This window comes from Eschrichtius robustus, chromosome 4 (genome assembly GCF_028021215.1).
Source record: "Eschrichtius robustus isolate mEscRob2 chromosome 4, mEscRob2.pri, whole genome shotgun sequence".
Lineage (NCBI taxonomy): Eukaryota > Metazoa > Chordata > Mammalia > Artiodactyla > Eschrichtiidae > Eschrichtius > Eschrichtius robustus.
Genome location: NC_090827.1, coordinates 114,786,965 through 114,800,444, shown reverse-complemented (window position 1 = coordinate 114,800,444; position 13,480 = coordinate 114,786,965). Strand labels below are relative to the sequence as shown.

General features: G+C 42.8%; 1 protein-coding gene across 1 annotated transcript; it reads left to right on the top strand.

Moving 5' to 3' along the window:
• The first annotated feature begins 295 nt into the window (after positions 1 to 295).
• On the top strand, positions 296 to 9,624 carry TMEM128 (transmembrane protein 128). The gene is made up of 5 exons (XM_068543227.1): positions 296 to 410; positions 2,063 to 2,204; positions 5,376 to 5,534; positions 7,592 to 7,700; positions 8,970 to 9,624. The coding sequence occupies exons 1-4, from the start codon at positions 314 to 316 to the stop codon at positions 7,689 to 7,691; spliced, it is 498 nt and encodes a 165-aa protein (XP_068399328.1). The 5' UTR covers positions 296 to 313; the 3' UTR covers positions 7,692 to 7,700; positions 8,970 to 9,624.
• The last annotated feature ends 3,856 nt before the right edge of the window (positions 9,625 to 13,480 follow it).

The window sequence follows — 13,480 nt, the reverse complement described above, 5'->3', positions numbered from 1 at the left end:
GGCCCCGCACACCCGCCCGCGCGCATTCGCCGGCATCGGTAAGCTTGATCCTTCTGGGCTTCCATAGTTCGGAACAAAACTGGATATCTTTAGGTGGGGAAGGATAAATATTTTGAAATTCAAATCATGTTTGCGGATTTGAGCACTGAGATAGCAAAGCCAAACCCTCCGTACGTTCTCACGAACTAAAACCGCGAAGACAACACAGTCTCTCCCCTTCACAAAAGGAAATCCCTCCCTCCGCCGGCGAACCGATGCCGGAAGTTCCGGTGGGCTTGACGTCACTACCGCCCAGTTTCTGGGAGGTGCTAAGATGGACTCTCTACAGGCTCGGGAGCGACTCCGGCGGAGATACCTGTTCCCGCGGGACGTGGAGGTTCAGCTGGACCGCGAGGGCTACGCCGGGCCGGGTGAGGCACCCCCCGCCCTGGCGCGCTCCGAGTCGCGCCGAGGTTCCCGGAGGCGAGGCGCCGGACACGGCCGGCCCCGCGGGCCTCCCGCAGCCCTACCCAGTCAGGAGGGACCGGGTTTCGTTTTTTCAAGGCTTACCAAGTAGTTTTGCAAGTCGGGTATTTACTATCGTAAAAGACCCTTAGAGATCAGGTAGCCCTGCGCATCTTGGTCTTCAGGATTCCTAGGAGAGCTGGTTTAACACCTGTTTGGCAATATCCATTAAAATAAAAAATATCCACAGATTGTATTTCTAAGAACCTAACAGAGGAGCGTACTCGTAGCAGTACACAAGGGCGTGTGTGCAAAGTCCTTCATCTCAGCTTTGCTTGTAATAGCGAACGACTGGAAACATCTAATTGTCCGTCAGCAGGGAGCTGGTTACATACACTTGGCTGTTTATACATGACACAGCAGGCAGACTTTTATGTACCAATGTGGATGCTTTTCAAAGGGAGGCGCAGAACAACGTATGGTATGCCACCATTTGTGTTCAAACCAGATAACATGCTGTGTGTGTTTACCTGTAGATGCATAGAATATGCAAGAATTCAGTAGACGTTCTTACTGGTAGCTGCTTTGGGGCTGGGGAACTGGGGTTAAGGATAAAGAGAGAGGTTTCACCTTAGATCTTTTTGTCCTGTATGTTGTAAATCTTGTGTATTTATTATTTTTAAAAAGTAAACGCAGAAAACATCATGCGCAGGCATGCTGGTTTCTAAATTTTGAGGGTGTCTCGCAGAATTTGTATTATGAATAAGCTTCCCAGGAATTCTGATGGTCAGCTAAAAGCTCGGGAACCTTGGCTACATACTAGTGGTTCTCACATGAACTGAGAGAGAGGGCATGTCAGTCACATGGGGAACTTGTTAGACCCCATTTGACCCATTCTTTCAGATTGGGTCCCGAATGGAAGGAATTTGACTTGTCCATCACCTGTCTAAGACAGTGCCATGTTGGGACTGGACCTCCAGTGTGCCCTTTCCTCTTTTGAGCTGCCCCAAAAGGTTGTGTTTGTTTAAAAAATTAAAATATGTAGTTTAAGTAGTGTTTTTGGAAAATCAAGTCCATTTTGTGTTCTAATGTTTGCCACTTGCATTTTTCTTGATTAGCAGGACTAATCACTTTCCTAGACTATATATGAAGCATAGCACTAAAATTCCTATACTACCAGATGACATTATTCTTTCCAAAAGACTGTATAAATAAATTTGGTTGCAAAACTCATTGAGCGGCAAAAAAGTTGACTATGTCGGACAGGTTTTATGGCAGGCTCCTATTAATTATTTCTGAAAATATAAACCTATTTTGGTGGCTTTACAGAAGAAATTGGTACTGTAATGGGAGAGAATGTGGTTCTTAGAAAGCTCTAGGAAATTATTTTATTTGACTTCAAATAGGTGTAATTTAAAAAAAAGAAGAAACGGGGGAATTCCCTGGCAGTCCAGTAGTTAGGACTCCGCGCTTTCACTGCCGAGGGAGCAGGTTCAGCCCCCGGTTGGGGAACTAAGAGCCTGTAAGCGGCACGGCGTGGCCAAAAAAAAAAACAAGGTATAATTTTTCCTGTGAAGTTAATGGTTACTTCATAAGCTGAACTCTCCGTTGTTTGCAGAAACCTCTACACCTGTTGAGAAAAAGGAGAAACCTCTTCCGAGACTTAATATCCATTCTGGATTCTGGATTTTGGCATCCATTGCTGTGACCTATTATGTTGATTTCTTTCAAGCCGTTAAAGAAAACTTTCACACCAATAGGTAAGAAAACTTTATTGCTTCGTAAGGTAGACACGTGTGTTTTATTTTTCACGTTTTGTGAGCCGAATTCTTCAAACGCTCAGTAGGCACCTACTTTCTGCCGGGCATGGTGTTGGAGGTGCTGGTGAGGCAGAGTTGAAAAAGAGAGTGTGTATTCTGGGCACATACCGCAGAGTGGGTGAGGCTGGAAATTATTTCACTGGGCTTTTTCAGCACAGGTGTTTTCTGGATGAGGACGGTAGTGAATTTAAGAAGGACCTAATCCATTTGTAAACCATGCAGAGAGAATGACTGAAGGTCTTTAAGAAGATCAAGTACACGAGCACTGGGAGGAGGGAATGAGAATTGTGTGGTGGGTGGGAATTGGGTCTCAGAGCTCGTTTTCAGAGAATAGTTACAGCCAACAAGGTAACTACATGTACAGGCTGTGATTGAATTAGAGTTGAGGTCACTGGTGGGAGGAGTCAGGAGCTTTGAGGCAGGATGTCAAATAGTCCATCGTTCATGAGGATTGAAATCTCTGTAGTATAATCCAGGAGTTGACATGGAGGGGAAGGTTGTTCATCACACTCCTGAGTCCTCACTGAACATTGGAGAGTGTTCTGGAGGCCCCTAGGTAACAGAAAAAGAGGGAGAGGTGTTGGTGAGCATTGGGGCTGGCATCGAGAGGGGTGGTTTGCTTAAAGCGCAAGTGTAATTGTTTGGAAGTACCAGCGGGGCTAGAAAGGTGCAGACGGGACTGTTTGATCCGGTGATATCGTTGGGGATTGGGGGACACACAGTCTCTCCCGCAGAGGCCCTCAGGAAGAGCAGTGACTGCTGGAGGGGTGCCTGAGGAGAGAAAGGGAGCAGGTGGTCCGGGGAAAGCAGGTGGGGGACGGTGGGGGGGATGTTATGTAAACTATGGGAGGGAGAAAGCTTGTTCCCGTTCCTTACTTCCACAAGCAGGAGCTTTCCCTAAACACTGCCATCTTCTGGCCCTTCCCCTCACTGGCTCCTTCCCTGGGAGGTGCTAGACCTCCTGATAGGGTTTGGGATGAAGAACCAGACATGTAGCTCAGCACCTTCTTCCTCTTGGGAGCCAGCTGCCCATGGGAAGCACAGATTCTGGGCTGTTTTTCTGCACCATTATTTTATGGGGCGACCCTGACATGAGAAGGTCTCTAGGTTTTCACTGTGACTTGAAACCCAGTGGGTAAGTCTGTCTGTTTCTGGGTCTCAGTGTGAGGAAGAACGTTGTCACCATTCACCAAAGCTGTCTTCTTTTTGTAGCTCCATCAGTAAAAAAGCTGACAGGTGGTCTTTATCAGTCTGGTTCCTTTGTGTCTTTCACTTGGTCTAGAACTTGGGCTGGGAAAAGAAGGGATGGTTGTTTCAGGCACCATCAGTAGCACCTGCTGCTTCGTTCATGAAATATCTCAATGAGAGCCTGAGATGTATCCAGTTATGGTGACAGTGATGAACAAGGCACATTTCTCACCCTCCACCAGCTCATTTTAGGCTGTGATAGATGAGTAAGTCATGGGGTGCGTACTGTTTGCGTGTACGAGTGTATGTGCGGGATGCCGTGGGTGCACCTAGAAGGGGCACCCAGTCCAGCCCAACCTCAGGAGGTAGGCCTTTTTGAGGTTTCAGGAGAGATGAGAGGATTTTTCCATTTGTGTCCTATGTATCCTTGTATATGAGAATACTAGTAAGTATTCTTAGTAGTTAAAGGAGATGGTGAGGTAAGGAATAGCTCACTACACTGTAAGGTGTTTGGGGGCGCCCACAGGAGTAGTGGCACCCAGTAGCCCACCGGTGGTGTGTGACAGAGCCTGGACTCAGCCTCTGGACCAGGACTGGGGGGCATGAAAAGAAAGTGGGAGTCATAGGCCTGTCCTCAAAGAAGTGTCAGCTTAGAGGAAACGAGACAGAAACACATGGCCGAAGGCTGAGGATTTTGAGTAGAGTAGTGTTGCATTCTTGCTGAGGCCTCGCTAAGCAGCGGGGAGTTGGGGTGGCTGTGGCGGGAGAGCGCTACCCACAGACAGTACGTGCAGGCTGCCTTCTGCTTTCTCGAAAAGGGTTCATTCCTCTGATTTTCCAAATCTGGCCTCCTCCCATGACCAGCAGGGGCTGGAAGGAAGGGGCCGATGAGCTTTTTCTCACACACACTGAGCCAGGTCTTGTGTGGAGTTGGAAGGAGCAAAAAGCCATTGTCCCTTGGGGGAGGACTGGAGATATTCTAGGAACGGGAGGGTGTCATTTAGAAATCTTTTACGAGAGGCAGTATGAATTAACTCCTTCCAAATTGATTTTCAGTATTTCAAGAAACCCTGCTTAACTTGGAGGAGTTGATGGTATCTGTTGAAATCTTTATTACTCTCACACTCAAAACTTCAGAAACAACCAGAAAGCCGCTAGCTTTCCTGTATGTTTAAAGAAAACGTCATTTTTTGTCGGTTAGTTTATGAAAGTGTGTGTGCGTGTGTGTTTAAAGTCTTACTTTTTCATCCTTTCATGTGTCTCACTCTCATCCTTACCTACCCATCTCCTATTAGATCTAGACTTTCTGCAAGCTGGGATTGAGTAACTGTGGGTCCCTCTGCCCCTTCCCCAGTTGATATTCTTCTTAGAAATAGATATTTAGTCTATTAATGAAAACTTTTAAGATATCTGATTTGTTAAGTGCTGTCAATTAGCACTTTTTTTTTTAAACCACTTTATTTTTGTGTACATATTTGCTTAACAATCACTGAATTTCTAGTCAGCTTCAGGTATCTGAAGAGCCTTTATAAGTAGTTTATATTGTCTAGACCCAAGGTATGCTGCACACAGTCTGTAGCAAAATTGCAAATAACATCTTTCTAAAGATAGGCATAGAAATTCTGATTCAGTAAGTTAAGATGCTTCCTTTCTCTAGTAGCAGGGCTGAGTCATACCTGGCTGGTAGGCCCTGTGTTACGGGACAGGACTCAAAATTCAAATCACCTGTATTCAAGGGTAAACTTACAAAACCTTTCTCAGGTACATGCACTGTCAAAAGTGGGGTCACTGCCATTGATATGGTAAGCCAGCAACGATATGAGCCTATGTCACATTTAAGATGTGTCAAAAAAGATTATTTACTATTAGGCTGCAGAGGATGTAAAAGAGGATAATAGAAGGGTATTATTTTTGTCTCTACAGTTGGTTTCTGTTTGGTGGTGCCTTGTTGCTTGTTAGCTTATCGATTGCATTTTACTGCATAGTCTATCTGGAATGGTATTGTGGAATTGAAGATTATGATATCAAGTATCCAACGCTGATACCTATTACAACTGCTACTTTTATTGTAGCAGGAATTTGGTAAGTTACCTTTGGAATGAAAATTTTTTTGATCAGGTAATGATGTACATGGTACAAAATTCAAGAGGGGAAAAAAAAAGGGAATAATGGGAAAACAGTCTCCTTGATTCCCTTTTCAGTAGTATCTTTCTTTACTTATATATTTAGTTACTTAAAATACAAATGGTGACATGCTATATATGTATATTGCATTTTGCTTTTTAAATCATTTTCATTGTGAAAAGTGGAAGAATCTGAGATGTACAGCTGAATTATCATGCAGTGAGCCTTGGTGTAAACCCTAACGAGGTCAAGAGAAAGATCTGTTCTGGCCCCCTCTAACCCCTTCCATGCCCCCTCTGACCCCTTCCGTGCCCCCTCCCAGTCACTCTACCTTCATTCCTGCCCGCAGGTAAACACTGTCCCCACCTTCATGGTAATTGCTTTCTTTTGCATCTCTTATAGAAATGGGTTCATATAGTATGTATTCTTTTACATTTGACTGTTTACATGCAACGTTATGTATGATTCATCCATATTGTGCATAACAGGTGCTCGTTTTCATTGCTGTTCAGCATTCCGTCTTATAACCAAGTCCCAGTTTATCTGTTCTGCTGTTGATAGCATTTGGATTGTTTCCAGTTTGGGGTTATTATGAGTGATGCTGTTAAGAACATTCTTGTGTATGTCTTGTGTGCCTGTGTGTGTTTCTGTTGGATGTGTATGTACATGCATACATATATACATATCTCTAGAAGGGAAATCGTTGGCTCATCGGGTATGCATACCTCCAACTCTAGTAAATAGTGCCAAACAGTTTTCCAGAGTGATCTTTTTTTTTTTTTTTTTTTAAATTGAGTTTGGAATTCTTCCATACCGGTACATATAGATGTGTCTCATTCTTTTTAACAGTTACATCATTATCACTGCATGGACATATCATGATTTATTTAACCAGCTCCCTGTTTTTTTTATTCTTTCGCTGTTATAAATAATGCCACAATTAACATCATTTTTCATAAGCTAAGAGGTTCTCAATGAAAAGTTTTTTTAATGTTTTTAAAAGTATTTTATAACTTGCTCATTAAAGAAAAATCTGTAAATTCCAGAAAAACACAAAGGAAGTAAATCCCATGATCCTGCCAACCAGAGAGAAAACTACACTGAATATTGTGTATGGCCTTTTAGGTTTTTTTCCTCTCTTTATATTAATTGCATTTTAATTTGGGGAAAACCACACACCTTTGTACATATTCAGTTTAAATGTATTTTTTCTATTATATATTTTCTGTAGTTGAAGTTTATGGGTGTTTGACATATGTTACATTGTGATGCGGTTTTTTATTAACCCTTCGGTGACGAGTGTAGACAGTTGTCTTATTTTACAATTTCTTATAAGGCTAATGTCACCCCCAGAAATGTTATTGTATTTTTAAGAACAGTAGGATTATAGCTATTTAAATTTCTACTTCTCAAAATATTATGTTAGTCATTAACTATCTGAAACACTTATTTAATTGACTATAATTTTCCTTTATTAACTTCTGCTCTGAAAAATTCAGTTCATAAAAATCATTGCACTTAGAAAGTGTGTTATTCTTACCTTGGTGACAGGAATAGTGTTTTTCTCAATGGAAAGTTTAATAGCAGCTTATAAATGATTACTTTTTCATTCTGTTTCTAACAGAAAAATACTTTAACCGTCTATTTTTTTTTACCATTATAGTTTGGTAGTGTGTGAGATCGTAAAAGCAGGCTGTAGTCATTTTATTTCGTGTTCCTTTACAGATACTAATGTTAAGAGACTGAAGTCTCTGTTAAGCCAGGCCAGCTCTCGTTAGAGGAGCTTTAGTGATTCCAGTTCTGAGTACTTTGTGAAGAAATTGTGATATTTCCAATATTGGCTAAATCACATATCTGAGAAACATGATTTATATATAGAAAGTTACTGGCTGAATGAGCTTTCCCAAACCGGGTAAAAGTGAGTCCTTTAAATCTAGATTCTACAGTAGAATATAGTTGTATAGAGTATAGCTATAGTTGTGAACTGTGTGGCTATTTTGTCCTTTTCTTTTCAGCTTCAATGTTGCTTTATGGCATGTGTGGTCATTTTTCACTCCACTGCTGTTGTTTACCCAGTTTATGGGGGTTGTAATGTTGATCTCACTCCTTGGATGATTTCTAAAGGTAAGATTTCTGGAATGGTATTTCTAATAATGAATGCATTTGAAAAAGTCTTTCATGATAATTTTCAGTGGACATAGCAATAGCAGACTAGTAAATTATTTCAGTCATGTTTACACGAGAGCTGTTCATCCATTGAACTCTGAGGTAGAAGGGACTGTGATCCCTTCCCATTTGCATAATTTAGTTCTAAGGGACTACTTTTTAGAGAAGGCACCCTGACCTTCCTAGATCTCATGAAGAGAGTATTTGCACCTTCCAATATGGATAAGTTCACACATTGATCCATTTTCTATTGCAGTAGACTTCCATCTACTTCTATACAGATGACTATTGGCTAGATCGTTCTTAGTTAATGGGAATATGGGAAGAATGGGCAGTTTTACCCAGTTGAGAAGAAAAGTCTGTTTTCTAACTGTCCTGGCTGCCTCATAAAAATCTGATGGATGGCACATCAGCCTTTTCCTTCCATGTTATTTATAGAATTTCTGCTTCCCCAGAGACCACTGTGTCCCTGGGCCTGCTGCCTTCACAATGGGGTCTATTTGCTAATTGTCAGATAACTCATTTATTGAATAAGTATGTGTTCAGAGTACTCACTGTACATGCTTAGGGACATGGTGAAAAAGACAGACGGTCCCTCTCTTCATGTTGCTTATGTTAGAACTTGGAGAAAATCTACTCCATATGTCAGTTTACTTACTTGTACACTTGAAAACTGAGACCCAGAGGAGTAAACTTGAAAACTAAGACCCAGAGAAGTAAACTTGGGAAACTGAGGCCTAGAGAAGAAAAAGTTAATGCACTCAATTATTGGGGTGCAAAAGAAAACTGACATTTCAGCTCGCAGACAGCATGTTCTCCCTTTGGAGTTTTAAAGGAAAGTCCCTATAACCAGGTAAAGAAGAAATGGATGTCCTCTCATTGTTGCTAGTCTGAAAATAGCTGCTAGCACACACATGCTGATGTGCAGAGGCCCCTCCACACGTTGTGCTGTGTCTAGGACCGTTTGGACTCTCACAGTATGTCCTCTGTCCCTGCTGACCTGTCGCCACAAGAACATTCCCTCATCTGACCCTGTCCCCTTTGAATTTCTGGCTGTTCAGTATTGAGTTTTTCCACGTGTTCAGGAGCTTTTGACTTATTGCCGACATCAACTTATAATTGCTAACAGAGAGCCAGAGAGTGTTGTAGGCAGGGAGATTGAACTGTGCTTTTCAATATTAAATCCAACAGCCTGAGATAGAATGTCTCGCTTGGGTTTTCTTTCAGGTGTAAGGGCATGTCAGTTTAAAGTGAATGATTAACATCCTGCTAGCTGAAAGCACCGCAGACATAATGGAAAAGCTACAGTGTGTTTTGCATCTATGAAGTGAATGGTTTCCTTGGAAGAACTGTAACTTTATAGCTCTGTAGTTGAAATCAGAATAAATTATATTTCATTTGCATATTCCTAAACTCATTATCGAATTTTTCAGATTCAAAGTAGAAATATTCTATTCAAGACAGAAATAACTAATTTGCAGTGTTAATCTGTTTGGATCATTGGAGAAACTGCTGGTGTAAAAATTTAAATGAATTTTCATTAGAGATGCATAATGTACTCCGGATAGTGTAGAGATGTTGTTCACTCTTCCATTTAAGGGGGGGGGGCAGTTCAGTGTATGAGATGACTGGCTGTGTATAAGGAATGATAGTGTCATGTGCCTTTAACCCAACTTCAGCAATTCCTATATAATACCATTTTTATAATAGTTTTGTTAGGAGGAGGACCAGTTGAAAGGATTTTGTGTTTTCCCATCACTTAAGATTTTATCACTGTGTAAATTACTGGGTTTTTAGCACTTGTTTAACATACGAACTTTTAATCATCTTAAGTACGTGTAATTTTTTTCTTAATATTTAAATAAAGTATTTCTATAACTTTCTTGTGGGTTTTGTTAATACAGACTTTGGAATTGTTTCTGTCTTCAGCTATTAGCGCTTTCACTGTAGAAATAAGGCTTCTTTTTAGAGAAGGCTACTCTGCTTTTCAAAGACCAATGGAAGACAGTATTTGCCCTTTCAAATGCAAATATGTTTACATTAAACCTAAACATCGTAAGCATTGTGACATTTTAAGTACCTTATGTTGGTTTCTGCGCTCCCCACCCCCAAGGGGCTTCAGGTGACGATATGTTTCAGTCAGCACTTGTGTCTGGCTCGGATCACACCCTGCAGTAGTAGTTAATCTTGACCTTGAGTAGCAGTTAATCTTTCTCCAGCTGTGAGGCAGGAACAATATCTGTGTTGTTGGGTTGCGGGTGATAAGAATGATGTTTATGAAACACCTACTACAGTGCCTGGCACACAGTAGGTGCTCACTCAATAAATGGTAATGGAGAGGGAATGAAAGACAAAGTAGATCAAAGAGCAGGAATGGGAAGAGGCAGGCATGATCGGTAAACAGAATCAAGCCCAGTTTGTGTACATATGCATGTGAGGGTGTGTGGAGAGAGTCATTTAAAGTAAGGAGCAAAGTCTGGCGAAGGTCAGAATCAGGTGGCCAAGTCAGTCAGTGACGTGAGGGTCCAGTGCAAGGCTGAGGTTGCAAACCCAGGTAGTAGGATTAGAGCACTGATTCAGACCCTCCGGAGGGAACTTGTGGGGGGCCAAGGGACGTACCCCTGTGACAACTCCCACAAAGTCTTTGGGCAGATTCTGCAAGAAATCCTTCCTTCCCTCCCTCCCTTCCTTCCATTTTTCTTTTCTTGAAAAGTAGTTTTACTGTTGATACTTGGATAGAAACCTAAGGCTGGGATTTTCTGTGTAATACAGTCCTTAGAATCCAGTTAGCCAAGTGCTGATACTGTGGTATAGCTAGGGTGGTAAGGAGATGATTCTGTTACAAAGAGACATCTGAATAAATTTGTTTAAACAGGATCATGCCTGGTCCCTGTGCCCATTAAATAAGTGCTGTGCAGACTATTTGTGGGTCTTTTCCTATTGTTATAATTATTATTTTTTTAAAAAAATATTTATTTATTTATTTTTGGCTGTGTTGGGTCTTCGTTTCTGTGCGAGGGCTTTCTCCAGTTGCGGCGAGCGGGGGCCACTCTTCATCGCGGTGCGCGGGCCTCTCACTGTCGCGGCCTCTCTTGTTGCGGAGCACAGGCTCCAGATGCGCAGGCTCAGTAATTGTGGCTCACGGGCCCAGTTGCTCCGCGGCATGTGGGATCTTCCCAGACCAGGGCTTGAACCCGTGTCCCTTGCATTGGCAGGCAGATTCTCAACCATTGCGCCACCAGGGAAGCCCTTGTTATAATTATTAAATAAAAACTGTGTCAAGCAGTGTTGTTGCTGCTTCTAAACAAGCCTGTGGGAGGAGCATCCACTCAGAATAGTAATGAATAACGGAATTAACAGTTGTGAATGTTTATCGTGAAGGTCAGGGATATGGTAGAAGCAAGCGTGTGCTCTTAAAAATGTCCCTGACTGACAATCCCAAGTGTCAAGACCGAGTCTTCCACCCGGGTTGCACACTGGTTGCCTCAGGCCTGCTGCTCAGAGGTTCCCATTGCAGCTGGTGACAAGGCTGTCTTGTGAAGAGTCCTCCAGGTGATTCTAACGTGCAGCCTCGTTCCAGAACTATCCTGTTCCAATCACTTTGGGCAGAGACGTCTCTGCAGAAGCTAGAATGTTCGAATTGTCAGGGAACACAGAGATAGCAGAATCGAACTTAGCTCCCTAGGGTAAAAACCAGATTGAGGCTCCCTCCAAATCTGTGTCTGGGACCTAGCTTGGGAGGCAATGGTCTTTCTAGGAGACTTAATAGCATTTAACATGCTGGCTGTCTCAGGGTTCTTTGGTTTTATACAACAACAACAAGAAAAGGTCTCTGGCTATGCTTAAGTAAAAGAGAAATACATTGGAAAGGAATCGAGGGAAAAGCTAAGAGCCAAATCTTTATAAGTAGAATCATTTGGGGAGGTGGGGTGGGGTGGTCCTAGGTAATAGGGGTTATTAGATGCCCTCTTCTGTGGCCACAGTTAGGATAACTGCCCTTCACTTAAAAATATTTTAAAGACTTTGATTCAGCTCAGTGTTTCTTGAGGTGGGAAAGAGCTTGGTAGATTTTAAGAAATGTTTACATAGAATTCATAAAAATAAATAACAATCAGGAATATTTCGCATACACTAAGGACTAATTTGAAAGAAGCCAAATTGCAGGCTCCGGTCAAGGGAAGATTGGGAGTTGAACAGAAGAGTGAATTATTCCTAAAAAGGCCACAAAGATCTCTTCTAAGTCTCTCAGATTCAATTCTGAAGTTGAGGAATGGGATTTTCCCAATTCGGCAGAAATGTAATGTGTAGCTATTTTATTTCTAAAGCAATGTGAGCACCTAGTTTTTAGTAGAGCTGTAGCTTTGGCAAACCTTATTATACCTCACTTTGGGTATATTCATGATGCCTTGAGATGCATCATTCCTATCCACATACCAATGTGTTGTGCTATTTACCATCTTCAAACAAACACCCAAGATAGGGCTCCCTCACGCTTCTCCAGTTATTAACCACTTTTTGGGTCCCCTTTACAGCAAAATTCCACCGAAGAATTCTCTAGGCTCATGATATCCAATTGTGTTCCTCATTAAAAAAAATTGTATTATGACGTATGGACGCAAAAGAGTGTGTATAATGTTCCTTTATGTATAAAAATAGAGTCCAAAAGGATGTCAGGAACTTGGCCCCTCCCCAGCCCACACTCAGGAGTAGGAGTGGACCCTGGAGTTCATTCAGCTCACTGCTTCCCTTGCTCCCGCACGCCCAGCCCTCAGCCTGATCCCCTCTCTCTCTCAGGACCAGCAGGACTCCTCGTAATCCCTCCACCCCTGTCATGGTGCCACCACAAAACCTGGGATTCCTTCTCATACCCTGGGCTGACTTCCACGTGCATCTGTCTGTATGTTCCGGTTATCACCTATCACTGCATAACAAACCACGCCAAAACTAAGTGCCTTAGGACAACCACCACCCTTTATTTTGCTCAGGAATCTGAAATTTGAGCAGGAATTGATAGGAACAGCTTGTTATGCATGGGGTGACTCAACTGGGACTGGACGGTCCACTTCCAAGGTGGTTCCCTCGTGGTTGGCGAGATGGTGCTGGCCGCCAATTTCACTCCGCCTGGACCTCTTCATGGGCCGCTTGGGTTTCCTCATGGCATAGTAGCTGGGATTCAAGGGTGAGCTTTTACGTTAGTTTTCTGATGCTGCTGTAACAGATTGCCACCAATAGCGCTAAAAATGACAGAAATTGATTATCTCACGGTTCCTTGGTTAGAAGTCTAATATGGGTCTCGGCAGGGCTACATCCCTTTCTGGAGGCTCTTAGGGGAGAGTCCACGTTCTTGTTCTTTCAGGCCGTTGGCAGAATTCAGTCCCTTGCAGCTGAAGGCCTGAGATCCCCATTTCCCAGCTGGCTGGCAGCTGAGGGCCGTTCTCATCTTGGAGACACCAGCCACGTGCATTTCTTGCTTGTGTAGCCTTCTTCCTCCATCTTCAAAGCCTAGGACAGTGGGTCAACACATCCCTCTTATACTTTGAAATGCTCCTGCCTCTTCTTCCATTGCCACATTGCTCTGACCCACTCTTCTGCTGCCTCCTTCACTCCTAAGGGTCCGTGTGAATACACTGGGCCCACCCACCTGGGTCACCCAACATTATCTCCGTGTTTTAAAATCCTTACTTCATTTCAGTGTTCCTTTTGCCAGGTAACACAACATATTTATAGGTTCCAGGGAG

Coding starts and splice junctions, on each gene's coding strand:
- TMEM128 (XM_068543227.1), top strand. CDS start 314: ATGGACTCTCTACAGGCTCGGGAGCGACTCCGGCGGAGATACCTGTTC. Junction 411..2,062: donor CGAGGGCTACGCCGGGCCGG/GTGAGGCACCCC, acceptor CGTTGTTTGCAG/AAACCTCTACACCTGTTGAG. Junction 5,535..7,591: donor TTTATTGTAGCAGGAATTTG/GTAAGTTACCTT, acceptor TTTTCTTTTCAG/CTTCAATGTTGCTTTATGGC.